The sequence below is a fragment of the Simochromis diagramma genome, unplaced genomic scaffold, assembly GCF_900408965.1.
Source record: "Simochromis diagramma unplaced genomic scaffold, fSimDia1.1 OVJJ01000293.1, whole genome shotgun sequence".
In the NCBI taxonomy this organism is placed as follows: domain Eukaryota; kingdom Metazoa; phylum Chordata; class Actinopteri; order Cichliformes; family Cichlidae; genus Simochromis; species Simochromis diagramma.
In genome coordinates, this window is record NW_024386801.1 from 2,545,580 (window position 1) to 2,569,920 (window position 24,341).

General features: G+C 38.3%; 1 protein-coding gene across 3 annotated transcripts; it reads left to right on the forward strand.

Annotated features, from left to right (window-relative positions):
• The first annotated feature begins 439 nt into the window (after positions 1-439).
• LOC120729481 (thromboxane-A synthase-like) lies at positions 440-24,153 on the forward strand. Of its 3 annotated transcripts, none has more exons than XM_040025087.1 (14): positions 440-664; positions 3,270-3,414; positions 4,368-4,461; positions 17,709-17,761; positions 18,236-18,332; positions 18,453-18,569; positions 18,710-18,798; positions 18,901-19,049; positions 19,388-19,518; positions 19,634-19,990; positions 20,090-20,178; positions 21,661-21,798; positions 22,611-22,773; positions 22,967-24,153. In XM_040025087.1, the coding sequence occupies exons 2-14, from the start codon at positions 3,314-3,316 to the stop codon at positions 23,078-23,080; spliced, it is 1,692 nt and encodes a 563-aa protein (XP_039881021.1). In that variant the 5' UTR covers positions 440-664; positions 3,270-3,313; the 3' UTR covers positions 23,081-24,153. The 3 variants fall into 3 exon arrangements, with proteins under 3 accessions (XP_039881021.1, XP_039881022.1, XP_039881024.1); XM_040025088.1 differs by having other exon boundaries at positions 440-659; XM_040025090.1 differs by lacking the exons at positions 440-664; positions 17,709-17,761 and having other exon boundaries at positions 3,301-3,414.
• The last annotated feature ends 188 nt before the right edge of the window (positions 24,154-24,341 follow it).

Here is a 24,341-nt window from a genome sequence, read left to right on the forward strand (position 1 = left end):
CTGTCTGTCAGCAAAATAGCACAAATAATCAAATGGCTCCATTCCATGATATTTGGCAAAAAGATGGAGCATATGTAAAGGAGGCACATGTTAATTTTGCCACATTAAATCCCGACTGTTATTCACCTGCTTCATCTACTTTTTGTGCAAACGTTGCAAATCAATGGTTTATCCTTAAATTTTAATGGTCAGTGTACTTGATCTGACACCAGTTGAGTTACAAACCACCAGAACACACAAGAAATGAAAATCCTCTGTGTCCCAGTCTAAAGGAGAATTACGCTATATTTGCTGTTACCTGAAATTAAACCCACATTCTGTATATGGAGATCTATCTGTACCAAATACCCAGAAACGACAGGAAAAGACTCTGTCCAGTACCATCCAGAAAAAAAAATCATTGAATATTTTAAATATATTCTGTAAAAGTAACAATGTTATGTTTGGTATTATCATCTTGTGCTTCCGTACGAAATAATTGGGCATGTTTAATATAACAATGTCACAAATGTCTCTCTGGGAAACGCAAGAAGAGCCTTTCCACTCCGGTGCAGATGGGGGCAGTAGACGACACAGCTTCCTGTGCAGTGACGAGCTGTTGTCAAAAAGAGGAAGACGTGACTATTATATTTACAAAACCTGGGCGAAGGACGAAGAAGGTGAGGTGAGTGTGTGTTTCCCATATGCTGAATGTTGCGGTGTTAATATTATAAAGCCACAAGTAATAGAAACATGTTAGTGATATTAGTTAGATGGAAACCTTTATTTCATCAGCAAGCTAACCTAGCATCACATGAGTAAATGAGTTGTGCGCCACAGGTAAGGACCGTTAGTAAATGAGAGAAAAAGGGTAGGTTAGCTTTCACTTGTTCCGTGGTTAGTGGTCCCTACAGATCCAGCTAAACTAGTGATGGGCATGAAGCTTCATGAAGCACTGAAGCTTTTCATCCAATTGGTTCACCCCAGCGCAAAGCGTCTTGAAGCTTCATTTGCTCCAGTAGGACACCTACTGGACGTAAAAATATTAGTTGGCATGAATTTGAAGAGTGTGGCATTTTGCACACAGCGTGTAAATGTCAACAACAAAAGGAGTGTGTAAAACATGTATCAATCAAACTTTATTTATAAAGCACTTTTCATACAAAGATGTAGCACAAAGTGCTTTACGTGGTTAAAAGCATGGATACCCCCCCACCCCACACACACACACACACACACACACTTACTTAAAGAGTAAAATTGGGCTGGGCACACATGAGCCAGGTGAGGAAACACTATCACGGGGAACCATCTGCACCGGGAGCCGGTCACAGACCGCAGCCTCCAGGCTGGGCACACAGCAGGAGGGAGGCAAAGAAGCCCCCCAGCCAGGCTAAGAGGACCCCCAGAGCCCCAGCAGCCACGGTCGATCACAGCCCCGGTGCAGAGAGCCCCCTCCGAGGAAACACTGGAGATATGACCTAATAAGAGTATATACAGAATAAAAAAATAAATAAGAATGGGATACAATATAAATAGAGTAAGAAGGTAAAAAATGAATAAGAATAAAATCAATAAATATTAGGTAAAATCTAAATTAATAATATAAATAGAATAACAGGATAGAATAAATAAGCATAAAATAGATAAACGTTAAGTAAAAGCTAAATTAAAAAGGTGGGTCTTGAGCCTGTTCTTAAAAACATGTACGTTCTCTGCGGCCCTGAGCTCCTCCGGCAGGCTGTTCCACAGACGAGGGCCATACCACTGAAAAGCTGCCTCTCCGTGAGTATGTGTCCTGAGTTTAGGGACGATCAAAAGGCCAGTGCCAGAGGACCTCAGGGTCCGCGAGGGTTCATATGGTAAAAGCAAATCTGAGAGATAAGAAGGCCCGAGACCATTAAGACATTTAAAAACCAATAAAATAACTTTAAAAGTATATTGTAGTGATGGCAGTATACTGTGTATATTTATACTGGCAGTATGGAAAATGATTATTTGGAAATGCTTAAAATGGAAATGATCATTTACTGTGAGGTGAGGTGTGGACAGTGGTTGTGCTTTTGTAACGTTGAGGTATGGACAGCTACACACTGAGGCCTCAGTCCTGCCTGTTCACATTTTATTCTATAAAAACTAAATTTTCACTGCTTCTATGGCCTTTTTAGTGGGGAGAACATAGCTAGGATTTAATGATTTAACAAATCTTTTGAATCCTTTGTCCTCCACAATGCTAAATGGCTGGGAGTCCTCAATCACCATGCTAACCAGGTCTTCATCTATTTGAGATTGTTCTCCTGAGGAAAGACAATAAAAACAAAGCACAGATATAAATATCAGACACGTAACTTATTACAGTTGTATAATATTGTTATATCATTTAATAACATTACTGCATGATATATTATCATGGCATTTGATGGCTCACCTGGTCTTGCTCCGCAATCGCTGTTCCCCTTATTCTCATGCAAAGCTCTGTAGTGCCTAAGCATGGATGAGGTGTTGTTGTTATATCCCAGCTCCCTGGCACATAGCAAACACTTCACCTTGTACAAAAGTCAAGACAGCTTAACATAAGTTTTATTGCACCATCAGTATTATGAAAATACATCTTCTGTAGAAATTTACATACCTTGTTGGGAGGAATAAAATCAAAATGTTCCCACACAGGGGAGGACATCCTCCTCTTCTTAGCTGGCTCCATTCTCTCCTGACTTTCTCTCCTCACTCTCATAAATCTCCAAACTGTCTCCAAACTCTCACTAACAACTCTCCATCAAACACCTACATTTTGAATGAAGTCTGAGGGGTTTATATCGCTGTCATATCTCGCGGCAAAGTTCGAACTGCTTCATGAACCAGTCACGTGGTACAGCCGGGCAGCGAGGCTTCGGACGTCATCATTTTCAGCTCCTCCCATAAATGAAGCAAGCCTCGATACGCACGTCGCGGAAACGCCCCCTCAATTACAAGCTTTGAAGCCTCGATACAGAACGTCACATCACTAATCTAAAGTATTTATATAAAATGACTTTTACCTTGCTATATAACACTTCTGGTTTCTCTGCTGTGGTGATTTCCGACGTTTCTGTCTGTTTTTATGTCTTATAACTTTACTTCAGTTGGTAAATACACCGTAGGCAAAAAGATTTATGAAGGGGGTATATAATTCTTTTGTTTTAAAGACCTGTTTTGCAAGTATTTTTATGGCTTCCTGTTTTTGTACGTGCATTATATTCAATCTAGTTCTTTTTGTTAACTTAAACCCTTTTTCTTGTTTTTCTGCGCAGGAACTTTCATCTCATTCTGATGATAGAAAACAACATTTTCCAACATGCAGGCTGCAGGTGACTTTTTAAACATGTTCAACATTGAGGTCAGCAGGATATCTGTGACACTCAGCCTCTTCCTCATTTTCCTCGGTCTCCTTTACTGGTGAGTGAACAAATGTCGAGTATTTGTTTATTTATGATGGACAGTCGGACAGTTTTTGGATAATGACACATTTTATGTCAGTTTTTCTCTGTACTCCACCACACTGGAAATAAAACCTTAGTATGTTTATTTGTGACATATTGTTCTGCTGTGAAAATACAGCAATATATACTATATGTTACATATTATGTATATCCACATTTTCATAGACTCAAAGGTAATTGGACAATTGACTGATAGGCAGGGGAGGCCTGTTCCCACATTATTTCATGGCAAACTAAGCACTTAAAAGGAGTTAATTATTGAACTTACATTTTGGTCGCTGTTCACATGAACTCTCAATATGAGATGTCAGTGAAGGAAAAAGAAGGTATCATTAGGATAAAAAAATAAAGTAAAACTATCTAAGAGAATAAAAAAAACTTCAGGAGAGGGCAGATCAAAGGCGATTCAAGTTAGTTATCTGATTTCAACCCAGTAGATCATGTTTTTCAGTTATTAAATACAAAACCAAAGGCAGTAATACTCCAAAACAAGCAGCGACCGAGGGCAGCTACAGTAAATCCCTAGCAGAACATCTCAAGGGAAGAAATCCATCTAGTGATGGCAATGAGTTCTGGACTTAAAAACAATATTGTACATTTAATTATGTTAGTTTGTCCAATTATTTTTGAGTCTCGGAAAATGGAAGAGCATGTATACAAATAGCTGTAATTCCTTAATAATGTAATACAATGCTTTTGTTAAACTCTTTGAATCACTGAGGATGTGTACAGGAAATGCATTATTAGAAAAAAATGCATGGTCCTAAGTTAACAATATGTAGACCAAAGGACTATAAGGATGGTGTGGATAGCATTTAACTGAATGTTGTATCTGTGTTCTTTAATGAGCTTGATGTTTAATCCTTTCATTCACAACACATCATCACATTTCTGCACTTTTGCCTGTAGGTATTCAGTCCGTCCCTTCTCAGTCCTCTCACGATATGGCATCAAACATCCAAAGCCAGTGCCTTTCTTTGGCAACTTATTCATGTTTCAGCAGGTAAGATACAGTGTAACAAAGGAAGACCAGAGTTACCTTCAACATCTGCTTCATTTTGTGTCAAACTGGGATGGTTTAAAGCAGCGGTCCCCAACCCCCGGGCCTCGGACCGGGACCGGTCCGTGAGTCGTTTGGTACCGGGCCGCGAGAGTTGAGGCTCAGGTGTGAAATGTGTGGTTTTCAGGGTTTTTATTGGTTTTCAGCGTTATTTTGTTATCGTTTTTATCGTTAACTCGGTTTCCCTGGGTCTTTTCATGTGTGTTATGAATAAATCTTCTTTTTTTCGGTACCGGTACTAGTTTTTAGGGGTGCAACGATACTCGTATCGATATTGAACCGTTCGATACAGTGCTTTCGGTTCGGTACGCATATGTATCGAACAATACAAAATTTGTAATTTATTTTATCAACTTTCCTTCTGACGATGATGTCTGTGTTGAGCGCTAAGTGAATCTGCGTTCGACTACTCCGCCTAGGCTGCACTGTCGAGCGCAGATCCACTGAGTGTTCAACACAGACAGCATCGTCAGAAGGAAGAGCGCAGGGCAAGCTAGCGAGACAGAAGTTAAGCTCTCCTTGCAACATGGCAAATTGAACCTCCCCCACCCTCATTCAGATCTGGCGTTTGGAATTATTTTGGTTTTCATGTGACGTATGACCCTGAAGGTAAGCGCGTCATGGACTAAAGTAAAACAGTATGTTGGATGTGCCATGCAATGCTCAATTACATGGGTGGGAACTAGTGTGTTAGCGCAGTTAGCTCGTTAACGTGTTGGCTGTCTAGCCCCACGCAGGGGTAGCTCGTTAACGGAGATTTGCCGTGTTGTGGCGTTAACGTCATTTCAACGAGATTAACGCTGACAGCACTGGTGGGAACACAACGAATATGACTGCACATTTACGCCGACATCATCCTAGTGCAACGACAAGTGGAAGCAGACAAAAACAACAAGCATGCATGCTACAAACTTTACCCGAGTCATTTAGACAGCCGTTAGCACAGGATTCTCCTTATGGGGACCTGATATGTTTAATATTGTGGCGAGCTCAGACAAGGAGGAGACGGAGGAATCGTTTGGTCTTGCTTCCCGTGAGCTAGCCAGGTAGCACAGCCGTTTATTGACATCTGCAGAAGAACACTGCCGCTATGGAACGCCAGGACTGCCATAATGAATTGATTAAATACACCATTAAATAATTAATTAAATGTGGCAATAATTAATTAAAATTGGAATTAATTAATTAAATAAATAGTTATGACACATGTAATTAATTAATTATTGACACATGTAATTAATTATTTATGTATTTCACATTTTAATTAATTATTGACACATTTAATTAATCATTGACACATTTAATTAATTATTTAATGATATATTTATTTATTTCATTTTGGCAGTCATGGCGCCTGGCTCTCATCATGAAATAATTTTATCTGTCAGCCTCACCCATCAAACTCAGGGGGCGGGGTTAACGCTGCCCATGCAGCTTCTCTAACATTTGATTGGTTGCCGTGCAAAGTAAGTCAAAACAGGTCGATCCTAGATAATCGATTGCTTGTGTAGACTTGGGGCAGCCAGGTATCCCAGAATGCAGATCAAATCACAGGCAGCAATGGTGGTGGTGTAGTTTTAAAAATACCCCGTTTTTCTGTCACCAGCTACACTTTTAACAGTGTTTTAGCCGCGAATGTCGCGACGTATGTCTGGTCAGGTTGTCAACATAGAACATGTTTGCAAAAGTGCTCAGATGTTTTCAGAGATTTCACTAGCTCTGCTAACAATTAGCATGCAGAGTGCACCGAGGGGGTTACGTTAACCGGTTTGTTTACATATTCCACTCTCCGTGTTCCACATGTTGCATTCACAGATTCTCATTTTCACCGAACGATCGTCTCTTTCCGCCTGGTCTTGTGTCTCTGTGCTTCTGTAACATAAAGAACGAGCTGACATTTTTCTCACGAAACCAGCGATCAGCTCAACAGACCCTCAGTTTACCTGCATGCATCCTCCTCCTCATCTGTCAGCTGTTTAACACCTGCTGCTAATTCAAGAAACACGCCTACGTTACCTGGTGATAGTCACAGTTTAACCGGGCAGCCGGTACTCGATATAAAGCAATGTCAGCGCATTTTTCTGCACAAGATAAGTAAATATAGTGTTTTCCCCCGAGCGCAGAGCTGCTGGAGCTTGTTTCCTTACAGAGCACTTTATAGGCGAAGCAGCTTCATCAGCGGCTGATGTCCAATCACCGGCACACAGCTTTGAAACCTCAGCTGAGTTTTAGCTCTCAGTGGTTAAACGCTGGACTTCATTCACTCAGGTTCTGTCTGTCGGGTCACGTTTACTTCGCTGTTTTATTTACAACTGAGCAAATCGGTTTGGCTGAGGTTAAAGTTACGTTTCATAACTGCATAGTTTCACAGACGTTTAATGGTTCACTGGCACATGTGTTAGACTGAACTATCATCTAAATATCATCTGTTTTTTAATAGTTATTCAACTGTATTCTAAGCACCAGCTGTCCGTTAGAATGTGATTTTTTTTTCTCTCTTTGTTGGCGGAGGTATAAAAATGCGCAGGAAAATCTGACGTGCATGGCAAACTTCACCGACGATATTTAGGGAGGAATAAACACACATCAAACATAAATGAACCATTTGCCTGTCTCCATAATTGAGAGCATTTTCTCTTCTTATGTCAACACTCTCTCTGTTTTTTTTTTTTGCTTTTTCGGTCATGTTATGTTTACCTGTCAAAGGCTTGTTACAAACTATGAAACACATCGTGCAGACTTCTGGATGTTAGAAGAAAACTAATACTGCTCATGAATGAGACTAAAGGCAGGAAGGTGTCCTTTAAAACTAAACATGTTAATAGGACCTCCCTATTTATATCATAGTTTATGATATAGCACGTGTATTTCAGTAATAGCCTGCTGAGGCCACTATACGTGCTGGCCTCATATCAAATGTGAAGGCAGACTGAGTCTATGTTTAACATTTTTTATATCTAATCTTCCTTTTCAAACATTTAAACAGCAGCGAGTCTGCAGCTGAGGGAATACAAACTCAAACTGTCCGAACAGGTTTGCTCGTTTCTTGGATTCATTTGGTGATTTATTAAATGTATAACTGTTATTCTAATCTGCTGCTGAGTCTCTTACACTTTTCTTTATGCTGTATATTTTCACGTCTCTGGAATAGTTGGCAGTTAGATAGTCAGCTGGGAAACTCTGTGTTAACTCATGGAGCTGAGGATATCGTGGATATGCTGACCTCGCTGCGTGGTGTACAGGGCCGTTTACCCTCATGATTAATATTCACAATAAAAATATTAGCTGAACATCATGAAGTCTGTATGTGTTTCATAGTGTCGAACAACCTTTGTACAGTTAAAGCCAGCAGTTACTACATGACGGAAACACCAACGTTATCTCTTTTATGTGTTTATACACAGGTCACGCTGATTACTCAACAAAAACCCAAAGATCAGATGTTAAACAGATTTATCTGCTCTCTCTCCTCCTTAAACATGTTTTTAATGTTAGTTATAATTCAGAATTGGCGACTGAAACACGTAGGACACATAAGAACATCAGGAAATAAAACACCGATAAATATAACCTCAATAAAAGAAGTCAGCGGGGGTTACTACAGCTGTGTACCTGCCTGCGCTTTGTCGGTGGGATTGCTTGCGAGGCGAGCGGGTCTATCCCACGCTTTGCCGTGAGACTGGGCAGACATCTCCGAAATCATCGAAGCACTTTTGCAAAGAGGCTGTATCTTGACAAACCGACCAGACACATGAAGATTAAACCACTACATTCTCGGCTAAAAAAATATTAAAACGGTATTTGGTGACACACAAACAAGGTTTTTCAAAGCTCAGTTCTGTTAGCTTCCACATGCCGGTTGTTATGTGCTAGAAACAATGGCCACCAGGCCAAAGCAATGGTTTTGACTCGATCAGCGTTAACGCCGCCCCCTGAGTTTGATGGGTGAGGCTGACAGATAAAATTATTTCATGATGAGAGCCAGGCGCCAGGACTGCCAAAATGAAATAAATAAATATATCATTAAATAATTAATTAAATGTGTCAATAATTAATTAAATGTGTCAATAATTAATTAAAATGTGAAATACATAAATAATTAAATGTGTCAATAATTAATTAATTAAATGTGTCAATAATTAATTAAAATGTGAAATACATAAATAATTAATTAAATGTGTCAATAATTAATTAATTACATGTGTCATAACTATTTATTTAATTAATTAATTCCAATTTTAATTAATTATTGCCACATTTAATTAATTATTTAATGGTGTATTTAATTAATTCATTATGGCAGTCCTGGCGTTCCATATAAAATCAAATCAAATCAAATCACTTTTATTGTCACATCACATGTGCAGGCACACTGGCACAGCACATGCGAGTGAAATTCTTGTGTGCGAGCCCCACAAGCAACAGAGATGTGCAAACACAACAACACAAACGAGCAAAATACAAGAATGGCCGACCTGAAACTAATAAATATATGTACAATATATAATAGTGTATGCATTTCTGGATGTGTATACTAAATATTTTCCTACGTGTGTGTGTGTGTGTGTGTATACACATTTTTACAAATTAAATAGTAAAAAAAATAATAATAATAATAACAATAATAATAATAATAATAATAATAATAAAATATATAAAATATACAGAGTTGAATATGTGCAAAACAAGTGGCATTTATATACAGTGTGGAGTGCATAATGTTGAAGTTCCAGTATATACCGCTAGCTAACTGCTCAGCGCGGCAACCGCACAGCAACAACAACACACAGAGCGCCCTCTGACCCCGGAAGGACACACCGTCGCAGCGAGAGGGCGTCACCCGTCACTATGGCAACATAAACAAAACATAACTGTACAAACAGAACCCCGAACAGCCCTGACCCGCTACATAGCCCCCCACCTAAGGGGTCAGTCGTCCCCGACGACCCCATTGCCCCACACAAAGTCCTGCAAATGTCCAGGTGCCTTCTTTTGGCGCACCGGCCGGTCACGACCGGCGGGGGAAAAGTCACTCGGGTCAGAACATGGGGTGCCACCATCATCCCACTTCTGACACCAATGTGGCGAGCTCAGACAAGGAGGAGAAGGAGGTGTCGTTTGGTCTTGCTTCCCGTGAGCTAGCCAGGGAGCACAGCCGTTTATTGACATCTGCAGAAGAACACTGCCGCTAGCTAACTGCTCAGCGCGGCAACCGCACAGCAACAACAACAACACACACCGTCGCAGCGAGAGGGCGTCACCCGTCACTATGGCAACATAAACAAACCCCGAACAGCCCTGACCCGCTACAATATGCTGCTGAGAATATAACCTAGAAGAAGCGTATAGTATAGCTTTTATTTTGGAAAGAGCCATTTCTCTGTAATAAACTCTCTTTTCCAAAGATGAGTGATTCCTCAATCAGATACAGGTGTTACCGCGCCAGATCCGCGGCCCCGAACCGTAGTAAGGAAACCTCTGGCAGTTACTTGAAGGTTCCGTAACTGACTCGTAGCCGGCAACAGCTTACTATACAGGTCAACTCCGCTAGCAAAAAGATCGAAGGAGGCGTAGGAAACTGCTTCACCGAACTTTATTTCTTCTCTAAGGCACGAACACCGCGTACAGTGGGCTGAAACAGTTTACTCACAGCGAGCATCGCCGACACAACTCTGGCTGTCGAGGGAGTTATTATATTCCTTTTATTTATTTTCTTTTCGTCTCTTCTGTAGCTAACCGTTACTTTTTCCCCTTCTCCGCTCTCTCTCTTCACACACACACACACACACCAGGCAGTCCCCCTACACACATCCCGAATACATTTCCCATCAGGCTTCATCCTTAAAGGGCCATGCCTGTAACACAGGGCTCGCAAAATCGCTAGCCCGCTAGCTAACTGCTCAGCGCGGCAACCGCGCAGCAACAACAACAAGAACAGCACACAGGGCGCCCTCTGACCCCGGAAGGACACACCGTCGCAGCGAGAGGGCGTCACCCGTCACTATGGCAACATAAACAAAACATAACTGTACAAACAGAACCCCGAACAGCCCTGACCCGCTACAATATGCTGCTGAGAATATAGCCCAGAAGAAGCGTATAGTATAGCTTTTATTTTGGAAAGAGCCATTTCTCTGTAATAAACTCTCTTTTCCAAAGATGAGTGATTGTCACTACCCGATCCGTACCGGAAACCCGATCGGTTCCCCGCATGCGCAAATCTTACGTCACTTCCTCTCTTTGCCAATATTGTGACATTCAATATATTTGAATGATGCGGTTAGCGCCCAGTTAGCTCCTAGCATTTCTCAACAGCTCTGCCTTCTTTTCAACTGCCCGGGACATTTAAACAATGGATAATCCGTATACAAAGAAATTCATGCTTTTCTCCTCAACAGAGAGCGTCCCCCGATTGAGCAACAGCGCCGTAAAATAAGAAGAATGGCGCCTAATTACAGAGTTAATAATGCAGACTTTGTAATATCTCACGTGTAGATTCATCAGCCAGATGAAGTGTTTACTGACAATTGACAGTGATAGCGCACATCATCATCACTATTCCAACAATCCTCTCCTCACAGACAAGCATAAACACACTCGACTATCGCTAAATCAGATTTAACACACGTTTGTAATGACGCTAATTCAGTTTATAATAGGGTTTATTCGCTCCGTCAGCAGGTGGCGGTATCCTCGTACACTGGGGAGTAAACTGCCATTAAACGAACAGAAGAAGAAGAAAACATCTGCACATGTGCGGTACGGATCGGGTAGACCCGATTTGTACGGTCAGACTTTACACATGCGCAGTAAGGATCGGAGAGTCCTGATCCGTAACTTTCTTTTTATTTTTCGTTTTTGTCTACATTGTACTGAAATGCTTCATTATTGCAAACATTTTAAGATATACTTGTTATTCTTAACAGATACTCTGACCCATAACTATCGTAAAACGCTACGACCGGAAGTAGAAACCTTTCGCGCATGCGGGGTACCGATCGGGTTTCCGGTACGGATCGGGTAGTGACAGTAGTGACAGTGATTCCTCAATCAGATACAGGGCTTGCAATATCGCTAGCCCGGTCTATAGTTCATGTTGAATGTTAACATTTGTTTTGGTTCTTTAAATGTTAGGGGTTTAAGAGAATCTGTTAAAAGAAAAGCCTTATTTTTGTACTGCAAAGGTAAAAAATCAAACTGAATTTTTTTACAAGAGACTCATTCATCTGATAGTGATGTATCTTTTTGGTCAAACCAATGGGGTAGCAAAATCCTGTTTAGCCATGGCTCAACGAGGTCGGGGGGTGTAGCAATTTTATTCAATAACTTTCCTGGGGATCTTGTAATACAACGGACTGACTTAAATGGTCATTGGTTGATTGCTGTAATGAGAGTTGAAAGTTTGTTTTTCATTTTAGTCAACGTTTATGGATATAACAATGAAAGTCAGAATAAAATTATGTTAGAAGATATAACTTCAAATATTTTTGAACTTAAAGATCGATACCCTACAGAATACATTTTAATGGGTGGTGATTGGAATATGACTCCTGATGAATGGACTGATAGATGGCCCTCAAGGACAGGTAGACCACAAAAAAATAACCTAATTATAGAATTTTTGATAAATAACAACTTGACAGATATTTGGAGAGTAAGAAATCCAGAAATTAAGAGCTTTTCCTGGTTTAAACCAAATGGAGCTTATCTAGATCTAGAATAGACTATTGGCTAGGAAGTGACATCATTCTTAGCCACACTGTAAAAGTTGTAATGTCAAATGCACCTCTATCTGATCATTGCTTTATTGAACTGTGCTTATAATCGGAAATTAGACAATCAAATAAAAGAACTTATTGGAAGTTCAATGCCAAACTTTTACAAAATGAAGACTACTGCAACATAGTCAAAAAAATTATAAAAGATATTATGGCTGATCATCTAATTGTAGGATATATCAATAAATGGGAATTCATTAAATTCAAAATTAGAGAATTTAGTATTCAATTCCGTAAAAACACAAGTCAAAAGCAAAGAGAATATGAATGTAAATTATTCCAAGAAATTACTTATTGCTGTAGTAAAGATGATCTAAATACCCAAGAAAGGAGTAAACTTATGGAGTTGCAAACTAAATTAGATCAGCTCTACCTAAATAAAGCAGAAGGAGCTTTTGTGCGTTCACGGGCCAAGTGGATTGAGGAGGGGGAAAGAAATTCTTCATATTTTTTTAATTTAGAAAAGAGCAGACAGAAAAGAAATTTTATATCTTCTCTGTTAATTGATGGCATTGAATGTGACGACCCTAAAATTTTGGAGAATGAAACTTATACATTCTATTCCAATTTATACTCCTCACAGTTCTCCCAAGCAGATTGTGATGTCTTTTTTGATCAAATAGATAATCTGATCCCTAAAATTGATGAATCATTTAAGGAATTATGTGAATCTGACTTCAGAATTGAAGAGTTAGATGCATCTGTTAAGAAAATGGCACTTAATAAATCCCCTGGTCCAGATGGGCTTACAGTTAATTTCTTCCGATTTTTTTGGGAAGACTTACGGGAAATTTTATTCAAAGCTATACTGGCCAGTATTGAAAAGGGAGAATTGATGTCTAGTATGAAACAAGGATTAATTACATTAATTCCTAAACCAAACAAAGATAAACGACAATTGGATAACTTAAGGCCCATAACTTTATTAAATACAGATTATAAAATTTTCTCTAGCTCAGTTGCAACAAGGCTCAAACAAGGGGTTTCAAGTATAATTAGTGAGACACAATCAGGGTTTTTGAAAGACAGGAACATTCATAATAATATCAGATTGGTTTTAGACTTACTGGACTACAATGATCTAATTAGTGATGACAGTTTTATTCTTTTCTTGGACTTTTATAAAGCTTTCGATTCAGTAGAACATCCTTTTATTTTAGAAACACTAACTCGATTTGGATTTGGGGATAAATTTAGGAAGATAATAGATATACTGTATAATGATATAAATAGCTCTGTGTCATTAGGCTATGGCACTGGTAAAAGATTTAGCATCAAAAGAGGAATTAGGCAAGGGTGTGGAAGCTCTCCGTTGTTGTTCATAATGGTTGTGGAGATGCTCGCAATTCTAATTAAAAACAGCAGCGTTGCCGGAATTGAGATTATGGATAATTTTTTAATAATTAGTCAACTTGCGGATGACACTACTCTTTTCTTAAAAAATGAACATCAGATTCCCCTGGTAAAACAAATAATCACTACATTCTCAAAAGCTTCAGGCTTAAAGTTAAATTTAAATAAATGTGAATTATTGGCATTAAAGGAGTGTAATTCACAATTACTGTACGATATAAAGGTGAAGAAGGAGGTAAAATATTTGGGCATCACAATTTCAAAAGATCACAAAGTCTTAGAAAAAGTAAATATTTTAGATAATGTTGACAAATGTAAGACAATCTTAAATAAGTGGTTACAGAGAGACATCACAATTTTTGGAAGAATATTATTAACCAAAATGGATAGTTTATCTAGATTTATATATCCAGCTTACTCTTTATCAATATAGAATAAAGTTATTAAAACAATTAATAGCTTGAATTTTAATTTTATTTGGAGGAATAAGTGCCATTATATATCTAAAGATGATTTGGTTAAACCATACATTGAAGGCGGTGGAAACGCAATTGATTTTGATATAATGAATGGTGTTTTGAAACTTAAATGGTTAAAATCCTTCCTAAATAATCCACACTCCATTTGGTTTTTTATACCAAGTAAGGTCTTTAACACACTGGGGGGTATCGACTTTCTCCTAAAGTGTGACTTTGAAATTACTAAGCTACCTGCTAAACTCTCTGAATTCCATAAACAGGTCCTTCTTTATTGGAAAATGTTATTTAAACATAATTTCACTCCACATAATAGCCCAATTTGGAACAATAGATATATACTGATGAACAGAAAATCTATTTTTATTCAAGATTGGTTATCAAAAGGTGTTTGGGCAATTGCCCATTTTGTAGATGAGGAAGGACATGTTCTAGGACATCAAGATTTTTGCCAAAAGTTTAATATCCAATGTTCTAAAAGTAAATTTAATCGGGTTATAAAATCCATTCCATTGTCACTTAAAAACATAGTTGTAAATGATATAATATATTCTGACATCTCCCCCAAGTTAAGGCAATTATATATAAATGATATTCGATTTTGTGATGTTAAATGCAACAATAAGTTTCTTAGATCTTCATTAAGGAGTCTTTATTCTCCAAATTTACTTAGACGTAATTACATATTAAAAGATTTCCAAAGGGAAGAAATTGAAAAAATAAGAACTGATTATATCACCTTCCCTATCCCTCCTAAAGGGAAGGAAGTCCAATTTAAAATCTTGAATAAAATTTACCCGACAAATAGACTCCTTAATGATAGATTCAAAATAGAAACGGGTAATTGTGTATTTTGTGAAACAGAAGAGGAGGATTTGGACCATCTATTCTTTTTGTGCAATTTTATACAAATATCATACCTGGCTTTATTCCAGTGGGATTCAAATTACCCCATTTACCTTAAATATGATAATGTTTGGAGTGTTTTTGAAAGAAAAGAAAGCTAATTATGGTGTTAATGTGTTATTAATCTTATGCAAGTATTTTATACATAAATGTCGCTTTTTTAAGACTAGACCAACACTAGCTCACTGGAAAAACGACTTAAACCTGTTGGTTAAATCTTTGACTTTAGTTAAAAAGAAAAAGGCTGTTTTTTTTGTTTCCTTTATGGAAAATTTTGATTTAGTGAGTTAATAATTTGTTAAATTATGTGACCCCATCTTTATATTTTATTTTCACTATATATGGAAGTTGCTAATATGTAAGAAATGTCTATTTTCTGAATCTGTAATGTATGGTGCATTTTGTTTGTATGTTTATATTACTAATAAAAAAAAAAAATTAAAAAAAAATATCGCTAGCCCGACGTCCCGGGGCTAGCGATTTTTCCAGTCGGGCTACCAAAATCTATCTCTGCCCTGCCCGTCGGGCTATTGTAGGAAGGAAAAATATATGTCAATGCTTTTGCATTCTTTCGGAAATGTAGCTGGGTAATTATGTCATTGGCATCGGTGAGCCACTGTCAATATGTGACATATTGAAATCGCGTTTGAATTTGCGCTTGTTTTTTGCTTTCACTTTGCAATCGCGCGAACTGTGTATAGAGAGCGACAGCACTGATTGGTGAGTGATGATAATTTGCGCACCAATTCCTCTGACATCGTCTTATCAATCGTTAGCTTACTATGCAAACATGACAAGTGAAATCTCCCGCAGCAAGCTTAAACATGTGAGAGGTTGATCGCGCAGAGAATCGCTGACCGTTATGTGTGTGTGTGTGTTGTGTGTGTGTAAAAGCAGCAGGATATATATTTTAGTTCTGCTGAGCCAAATAAGACAGGTCAGGGTGAAGAAGTGACAGCCAAAGAAAAGCTTACCACATTCGCTGTCAAAAAAAAAAAACACACACAAGATATGAAGTTGCAACGCGTGTTTGCATACATAAGATTTTCTGGAGGAGGAAAACTCTTAAAGATGTCGAAGAAGCTCCTTTAAGCAATTACTTTGGTGTTCCTCCACCTCCAAACAAATGTCAGAAGGAGTCCGAACCACAAAAGAAGCGCGTATTCTCGGAAAAGTGGTTGCAGGAGGTGAGCTGGCTTCAAACAAATGATGAACGCACAGAGATGTGGTGCGGAATGTGCCGTGAAAATCCCACTCTAGCGGACAAAAACAGTGCTTTTTATATGGACGCAAACGCCCGTTGCAACTTCTTATCTGGTGCGCGTCTTTTATGTTGACAGCGAATGCGCACATGCGGACCACTTATGTGCACCCGTGTAAATAACATAATGTTCTGCCGGGTGTGTTGTTGGTTTTCTCTCGATTTCTGAGTCGACAAGCGCCTTTGTTACTGGGACCAGTCATTTTAAGAAAGGCCCCCATTAGAACCCATGAGAAATGCAAGAAATGCATTATTGCTCAGTCTGCAATATCTTTCCCAGAACAAACACCAATTGCAAAGAACATACTAAAAATAAACCTGAAAAATCTGGTTAGAACAGCGTACTATGTTGCAAAGAGTGAACTACCACTGGCAAAATTTAGCAGTCTTTGCAAACTTCAAAAAGCAAATGGCCTCGATCTTGGTTCCACTTGTCTGTTACCCGTGACTTCAGTGGAAATTTCAAATTCAGGATCTGACACAGACTGATTCATGTCCTACACAGTTCTTACAAGTTCATAGAAATTTCTGTTCAATTAGAACCAAGTATTTGAGTTGATGATTGTAATTTTTATACAATGTTGTAATTTGTTTTTCAACAAGTTTTTTGATAAATGTTTTGTTTCCTTTACAATATTATACTTTAATGTATAATATTGTAAAGGAAACAGAACAAAACATCAATCAAAAATTGCTCTTTTTTATTCGGGCTACTTACATTTATTTTGGGCTACCAAAAACTGAAGAGTCCCTGCCCGAAGGGCTACCAGGGATTTTGAAATTTTGAGAGCCCTGAGATATATTTATTTTTTTAATTACTTTTGTTTCAGCAACATTAAATTTAAAAACTGTACTTTTGAGTTAAAATATATATTTATAATTTTAATAAATGACAAATTAAAAAGGCATGAACATTTTTTTTGTATCGAAAAAATATCGAATCGTGACACCAAAGTATCGAACCGAACCGAACCGTGAATTTTGTGTATCGTTGCACCCCTACTGGTTTTATTTAGTTGTATTTATCTGCGACACCTTAAAGGCCGGTCCGTGAAAATATTGTCGGGCATAAACCGGTCCGTGGCGCAAAAAAAGTTGGGGACTGCTGGTTTAAAGGTTGCAATCTACATCTATTGTCATTTTTAAAAATATTCTGATGCAGTGAAGTAAAAATACAGCTGAATAATATGCAACATTTGTTCCATTAAACTGGGATTAAGCTCCTGTTTAAACTTTTTATTTTCAGTTTTTATAGGGTTGTCAGTTGACCATTATGTTTTATAAATTGATCACTTATAAGGTCATGGCTGTGATAAGCCGATGTGCTGTTAACCTTTTCTGTGATTTCAGTTATACAAACAGTAAATAATGTGGATATTTTAAGTCTGATGTTTTTGTTTTCCACTTTCTTTTCAGGGTTTTTTCAAACCTATGAGTTATGTAATAAAAACACATGGTAGAGTTTGTGGGTAAGTAAAAAAAACAAAAAAAATCAGCATCTACTGAAATTACTATTGTGGAAAAATAGCAAACTGAACATTTGCAAAGAGATCAGTACACCTGGATTATTATTTTGTAACAGCATTGACACAGAAACTAATAATAGCTGGTGCTACTGCATTTGCTTTCTATGTAATTCTAGGAGTTTTCCTCCCACAGAAACAGAGACACCTGCTGATAAAGAATGCACAAAAATGGACTCATTACCTTGGATTTAGATTAATAGCTGTTTATCTTTTATTTCTGTGCACACACCATTTGCACAGGAACGTTTATATTACATCGCAATAGTACGCCAAGGTTGAAAAAGTAGATACAATGATGATCTGAACATTTTCATTTTTCTGCATTCTGAAATGACGCGAATACTTTACTTAGCATCAAAGGTTTTTGTTTGTTTTGGCTGGTATCTCACTCATATTCTATACATCGGCATATTTCAGGTATTATTTGGGGCGCAGACCAGTCGTGATAATAGCGGATCCTGATATGCTCAGACAGTTGATGGTCAAGGACTTCAGTAGCTTCCCTAATAGAATGGTGAGGACATTAGACGGAGCGTTTAGATGCACGATGTGTGATCAGCAATTATTCCCACACAAACTTACTTCATGGGCTGTAATGGATTTTTGCGTTTGTGCTCTTGTCTCATTTTTGCAGGCTTTTCGCTTTGCCACCAAGCCCATGACTGACTGTCTACTCATGCTGAGGAATGAACAATGGAAGCGAGTACGGAGCATCTTGACCCCATCCTTCAGCTCTGCCAAACTGAAAGAAGTGAGACATTAACATTTCTATTACTTGTTAGAAAATGCATTGCAAAGTATTTGAATTTTCTATTTTGTGATGTAATGACTCACTAAAGGGTTTTGGCAGGACTGGTTTGAGTCTCTCATGATGAATCTTTTTGAGTATAGATGGTTCCTTTCATCAACATAGCCATCGATGCCCTGATGAAGAATTTAAACGGCCACGCTGAGTCAGCACAGGCCTTTGACATCCACAAGTAAGTACAAAAACAATAAAACAACAAATACTGAAAGAATCATTTTTATTTTAAATTTTCAATCTTCTCTTTAATTAATTTTTAGTATATGTTTTCCTGCAGGTGCTTTGGCTACTTTACCATGGATGTTATTGCCAGTGTGGCATTTGCAACTCAGGTGGACTCGCAGAACAACCCAGACGACCCGTTTGTCCACCACGCTCAGATGTTCTTCAATTTTTCCTTCTTCAGGCCCATTTTGTTATTTTTCAGTTAGTCATCAATATTACTTCATTATTACTTGAATTTAAGATATTTATTTAGGACATTAAAAGAGGAAGATAAATATATTTAGGAATGTGAAAAATTGTACATCGTTTTAGACCAATCCTAAAAAGAAGTTTTTGGAATTGTAAATAATTTTAATCATTTCTAAGTAGAAGATTTATAGAGGAAGACAATAAGATATATTAATTAATGCATTGTTTAGAAATGTTGTTTAGATTTCAACGTTACCACAGTGTTATCGGGAATTCTTAATGCAAAGTTTTTTTTATGGCATTTCATAATTCATAATTACATCTGTGAATTTGTGTCTTACTGTCTTCAGTGGCTTTTCCTTTCCTTGCCGCTCCCATGGCAAAACTTCTCCCCAATGAAAGACGAGATAAGATGAATAATTTCTTCATTAACAGCATTCAGAAGATCATCAAACAGCGAGAGGAGCAGCCTCCTGAGGAGGTGAATCTCAGTTAACACAGTCACTCTGTGTCTAAAACGAGCCGTCTCCCTTCATCATTTGTTTGAAATAAATATTTACCGTTTTCTTTTGTTTCTTTTTTCTTTTTACATGTAGAGGCGTAGAGACTTCCTTCAGCTGATGTTAGATGCTCGAACCACCAAAGAGATTGTGTCGTTGGACCACTTTGACACATCAAATGACCCCGAGGAGATCGAACACAGGAACCAGGAGACCCAGCCTTCGGGCTCGGTTCAGGAAAATGACCTTCCTCATTCACAGGAGCCGTCTGTCAGGCGTCCACAGAAAAAGATGATGACTGAGGATGAGATTGTTGGTCAGGCTTTCGTCTTCCTCCTGGCAGGCTATGAAACCAGTAGCAACACTCTGGCGTTCACCTGCTACCTCTTGGCCCTCCACCCTGAATGTCAACTCAGAGTACAGAAAGAGGTGGATGACTTCTACACTAGACATGTGAGTGTTTTACGTTGTGGTGCTTTGTTTTGGTTTTCTTTGCATGCTGCATGTTATTATGGACAGTTATCGATTATATTCATGCTACTGTTGTTGAAGGAATCACCTGATTACACAAATGTGCAGGAGCTGAAGTATTTGGACATGGTTGTATGTGAAGCATTACGCCTCTACCCTCCTGGATTCAGGTAAAGAAGGATGTTAAGTGGAAACAGGGTGGTATTTATTTATAGCACTTTGGAGGATAGGCCATATTTAATCATACATGTATACCATACAACGAGGAGATAAAATGTACATGTCACTGCTTCTCTTGGACTGCTTTGCAAGAGTAGGTTGGGCCCATTGGGGAAGGGAGAATGGTGCCATGGCCCACCAAACGCTGACCGCCAGATTTAAGGTGGTGATGCAGATGTTAAAAAAAGAAACGATGCAGATATTTCAATCTATTATTTGGACTCTTGCAGCTTCAGCTGTTACAGGAATTAAATGTTTGTTAACTGTTGTTACATGTAGCCTAAAAGTAATGTAACAAGTTGCAATCCACTTAAAACTTTAGCTGTCTTTCTTTTACACTGTTGCACACGTACACACTGAAACGTGAAGTAATTTTGGCAGGGTGCTCTAAATAAACGAACCACTGCTGATCTACTGGGATCTTTGTGCACCATTCCTGGGGTTTAATGATCCTATAAAGAAACGATATCCAGTTAGCAGCAGTTCTCTGGGTAAAAATGTTGATGCCAGAAGTCTGAGGAGAATATCCAGGCTGCTTTGAGCTGATAGAAGGAAAGAGTAATTCAAATAACCGCTCACTACAGTTGGGCTCACCAAAATGACAGAAGATTAGAAAAATATTGCCTGCTCTCACCAGTTGGACATTTGGATGGTGTTGTATTTCTTGCACAGCATTAAAGCATGCAGTCATCCTGCCTTGTATCAACAGTTCAGGCTGTTGGTGATGTAATGGTGTGGGGGATATTTTCCAGGCACACTTTGGGCCCCTTATTACTAGCTGAGCATTATTTAAACGTCACTATCTGTCTGAATATTGTTGCTTATCATCTCCATTACTTTATGTAAAAGAAAGTTTTCAGGCTCTTTGCTGTCCTGTGATAAAGGAAATCGACCCCATGATTCAGTAGCTCGTAGAACCAGATGTATAAGGAATAACTTGAAGTAATGGTTTCCAGTATAACTTTATCAGTCTCACAGCAGTGTGGAGAAATTTGCCCACTCGTCTCTCAATGTTGCTTCAGTCTTTCTCATTGCTTGGGTAAGATTAACAACTGTCTTGAATTATTCCAGTTGTGAATAATCTCGCTCACTATAGAACAACAGACCCGAAGTTGATTTCTGACCACGCCTGTATTGATGAACAGGAACAATTGCTTCTCTAAACTGATACTTTTCCTCCTTGGCACTGAGTTAACACGAACCGTTTTATATCTTTTATAGAGGTCAAATTATTGATCAATCAATAAAATGCATTTGATTAACTGCACCTAGCTGCTAATTACCCTCTTAACTCATGAAGTATGTAGTTTTTCACTGGACTGCAGAGTCCTGTGAAAGATTTTTTTGACTTTAAAAATAAAAGCTATTATAACGATTTTCTTTTTAGTATAGTTTAATTGTATTACGTTAATTCCGTATTTTGTCCCATTAAGGTTTGCACGAGAAGTTGACCATGACTGTGTAGTGAATGGCCAGTTCCTTCCTAAAGGGATAACAGTGGAGATCCCTGCAGGCTTCCTCCATTATGACCCGGAACATTGGCCAGAGCCTGAGGAGTTCATCCCAGAGAGGTGCTTCAGTCTACTTCTAATAAATGACAAACGGAGCATATTCAAATTTACAAATATCAACACTTGTAACTAACTTTGAAGTCAATCAATTGTTGATGTAATAACATTAATACAAGACAAATATTAACCTAAGGTGTTGTTCATCCATCTGTCTGGTGAAAGTACACCATGTGCAGCGCTCAAATGACATGGCTGTGTGCCACGTCTCTGATCAAAGTCAAAGTACAGTGTACCAATTATACATTTTAATGCAGTAAAATAATCACTATCTGCCATTGCAATCACAGCACACTGTGCTCACCACAACTGAGAATCTCCATAATTTTTCTGTGGACATTGAAAGACATTCCCTTTTTGTATACAACCTCTGTGTTGGCCTCTGGATATATTAGAAAGATCCTTTTTAGTCACCACGGGCAACCGTTCATTATCCGTGTGGTGAACCACAAGATTTAATTTCATGTCCCAGTTTATTTTCTGATGATTAAGTAGCATTAAAGAAAACACACAATGCCTCTTCATGCTATACGATAACACACAGATATACCTTTCTATAAGACTGATGCCTCTAAAAGGCCAGCTGCTGTTTTAAACAGTTTCAAAAAAACCTTAAGCCTGTTGCCAGAAACTTACTTGTTCAGTTTGACTCTGTCCTTTGAGTTTTGAGCTTCACGTTGAAAAAGTTGCCTGGTCTTGCTTTTTCCCCAAATTAAAATCATCTCTAAAATGAAACGCATAACTGACAGGATGATTTTGTATTGGCACTGCCTTTAATTCTCCCCCAAAGCACCTAACCTGTGGATTATCCCCAGGTTTACACCAGAGGCCAAGGCCAGTCGACACCCATTCGTATACCTGCCGTTTGGGGCCGGCCCTCGTAACTGTGTGGGAATGAGGCTCGCCCAGCTTGAAATCAAAATGGCTTTAGTGCGCCTGTTCCAAAGCTTCAGCATTGTGGCCTGCTCTGAGACCAAGGTATTCATTTATTTATTGTACTAAAATGTGTATGCAATGTAAATACTTGGACAGTCAGTAACAATGATCATAGAGGAGATGATTGGACATTAGAAAGTGCCGTAACTTTCAAACAATTCTCTCATAATTTGTTAGCTGCCTTCATATTTGCTGTTTACATAAATATGTAAAGATGCACTTCTTCTGTCTTCAGGTTCCTCTTGAGTTGAAGTCGTCAAGCACTCTTGGACCTAAAAATGGCATTTATGTGAAAATCACAAGAAGGGACCAAAGAGATGGTCCATTCATTTCTCCATCAGATGATTAGACACCAACCTGAGGCTCAGGGTCTTCGTGTATCATGCCTTTCCTTTGATTTACAGCAAAATATTTCCATAGTTACTGACATTCTGCATACCTCAATGATTCAGCCCACACAGTGATCTGAAAAGTCGATGATAATGATAATATTGCTGCTGTAATGATAAACACAGTGGCACAAAAGTGCTGTTGATCCAAGTGCTCTTTACCAGCCTCTCTCTTTTGGATACAGTTTAGGTTTTTTTGAACTCCCTGCTGATGGGTGCACCATGCGGGTTATTCATTTGTGAGTGTGCTACAACACAACTCTGAATGGCACTTCTCACAGTCACACGTTGCCACTTTAAGTGAGTCGAATTTACAAAATAATGACATATTTTTGGCAAAAAAGTCGTGTTTTTTGTTACTGATACACTGAAATCTTTGATGGAGCATGAAGTGGTCGTAACTCTGTGCCTCCAAAGCTGCTATTTGAGGGTGAAGTAAGTGGTTTTATAATAGGAAAGAAAATCTTTGTTGTTTTGTTCCTGATGACTCTTGTCCCTGTTACATGTCTCAGGATATGAAACACTCACTGCACTTTTACTCTGTGGGAAAAAACATTAGAATCCTTTCATTACCTGTGTTGATGAACTCATTCATTATTATTATTATTGCACCTTATTGGAACATCAGTTTCCTATACTCACATCCAATCTGTCAATTTAGATTTTTGGCCATTACTTGAGAAACTGCAGTGCTGAAATGTTATTAGGCCTCAATATAAATGATCTAAAAGTCTTTTATTGATGATTCATTCAAATCTTTCTAGGAAACAAAACAATCTGTTTAATTGATTTACATATGAAATGGGTGAAATGCAGCTTGTTGTTGATGCAAATATATAAACAAAGTGGTAACGTTACTCCTTTTTTCAGTTTTGCAATGTGTTTATTTTGCAACAAAACAAACAATCCAATTTTGTTCTGTATCTTGACACCAGATCATCTGTTGTCCTTGCTAAGGCTTGCACTGATGTACTTTGCTAAGCGTTTCTGCCTAAGGATATACTTCAAGCATGAAAGCAGAGATTTTGTGAGGGAAAAAGGAAATGCGTAAAGTTTCAAGTGCAAAATAAGGATTTTCTGATACATTTCAAGAAAAACCATTACAATGATTTCAAGTTCAACTCGAAGTCCCTTCTCAAGATAATATTATAATACTGAAAATACTGCATACTATAATCAAATAGTTTGGTAGTTCTATAGTAACCTTTCTCACTCTCAACT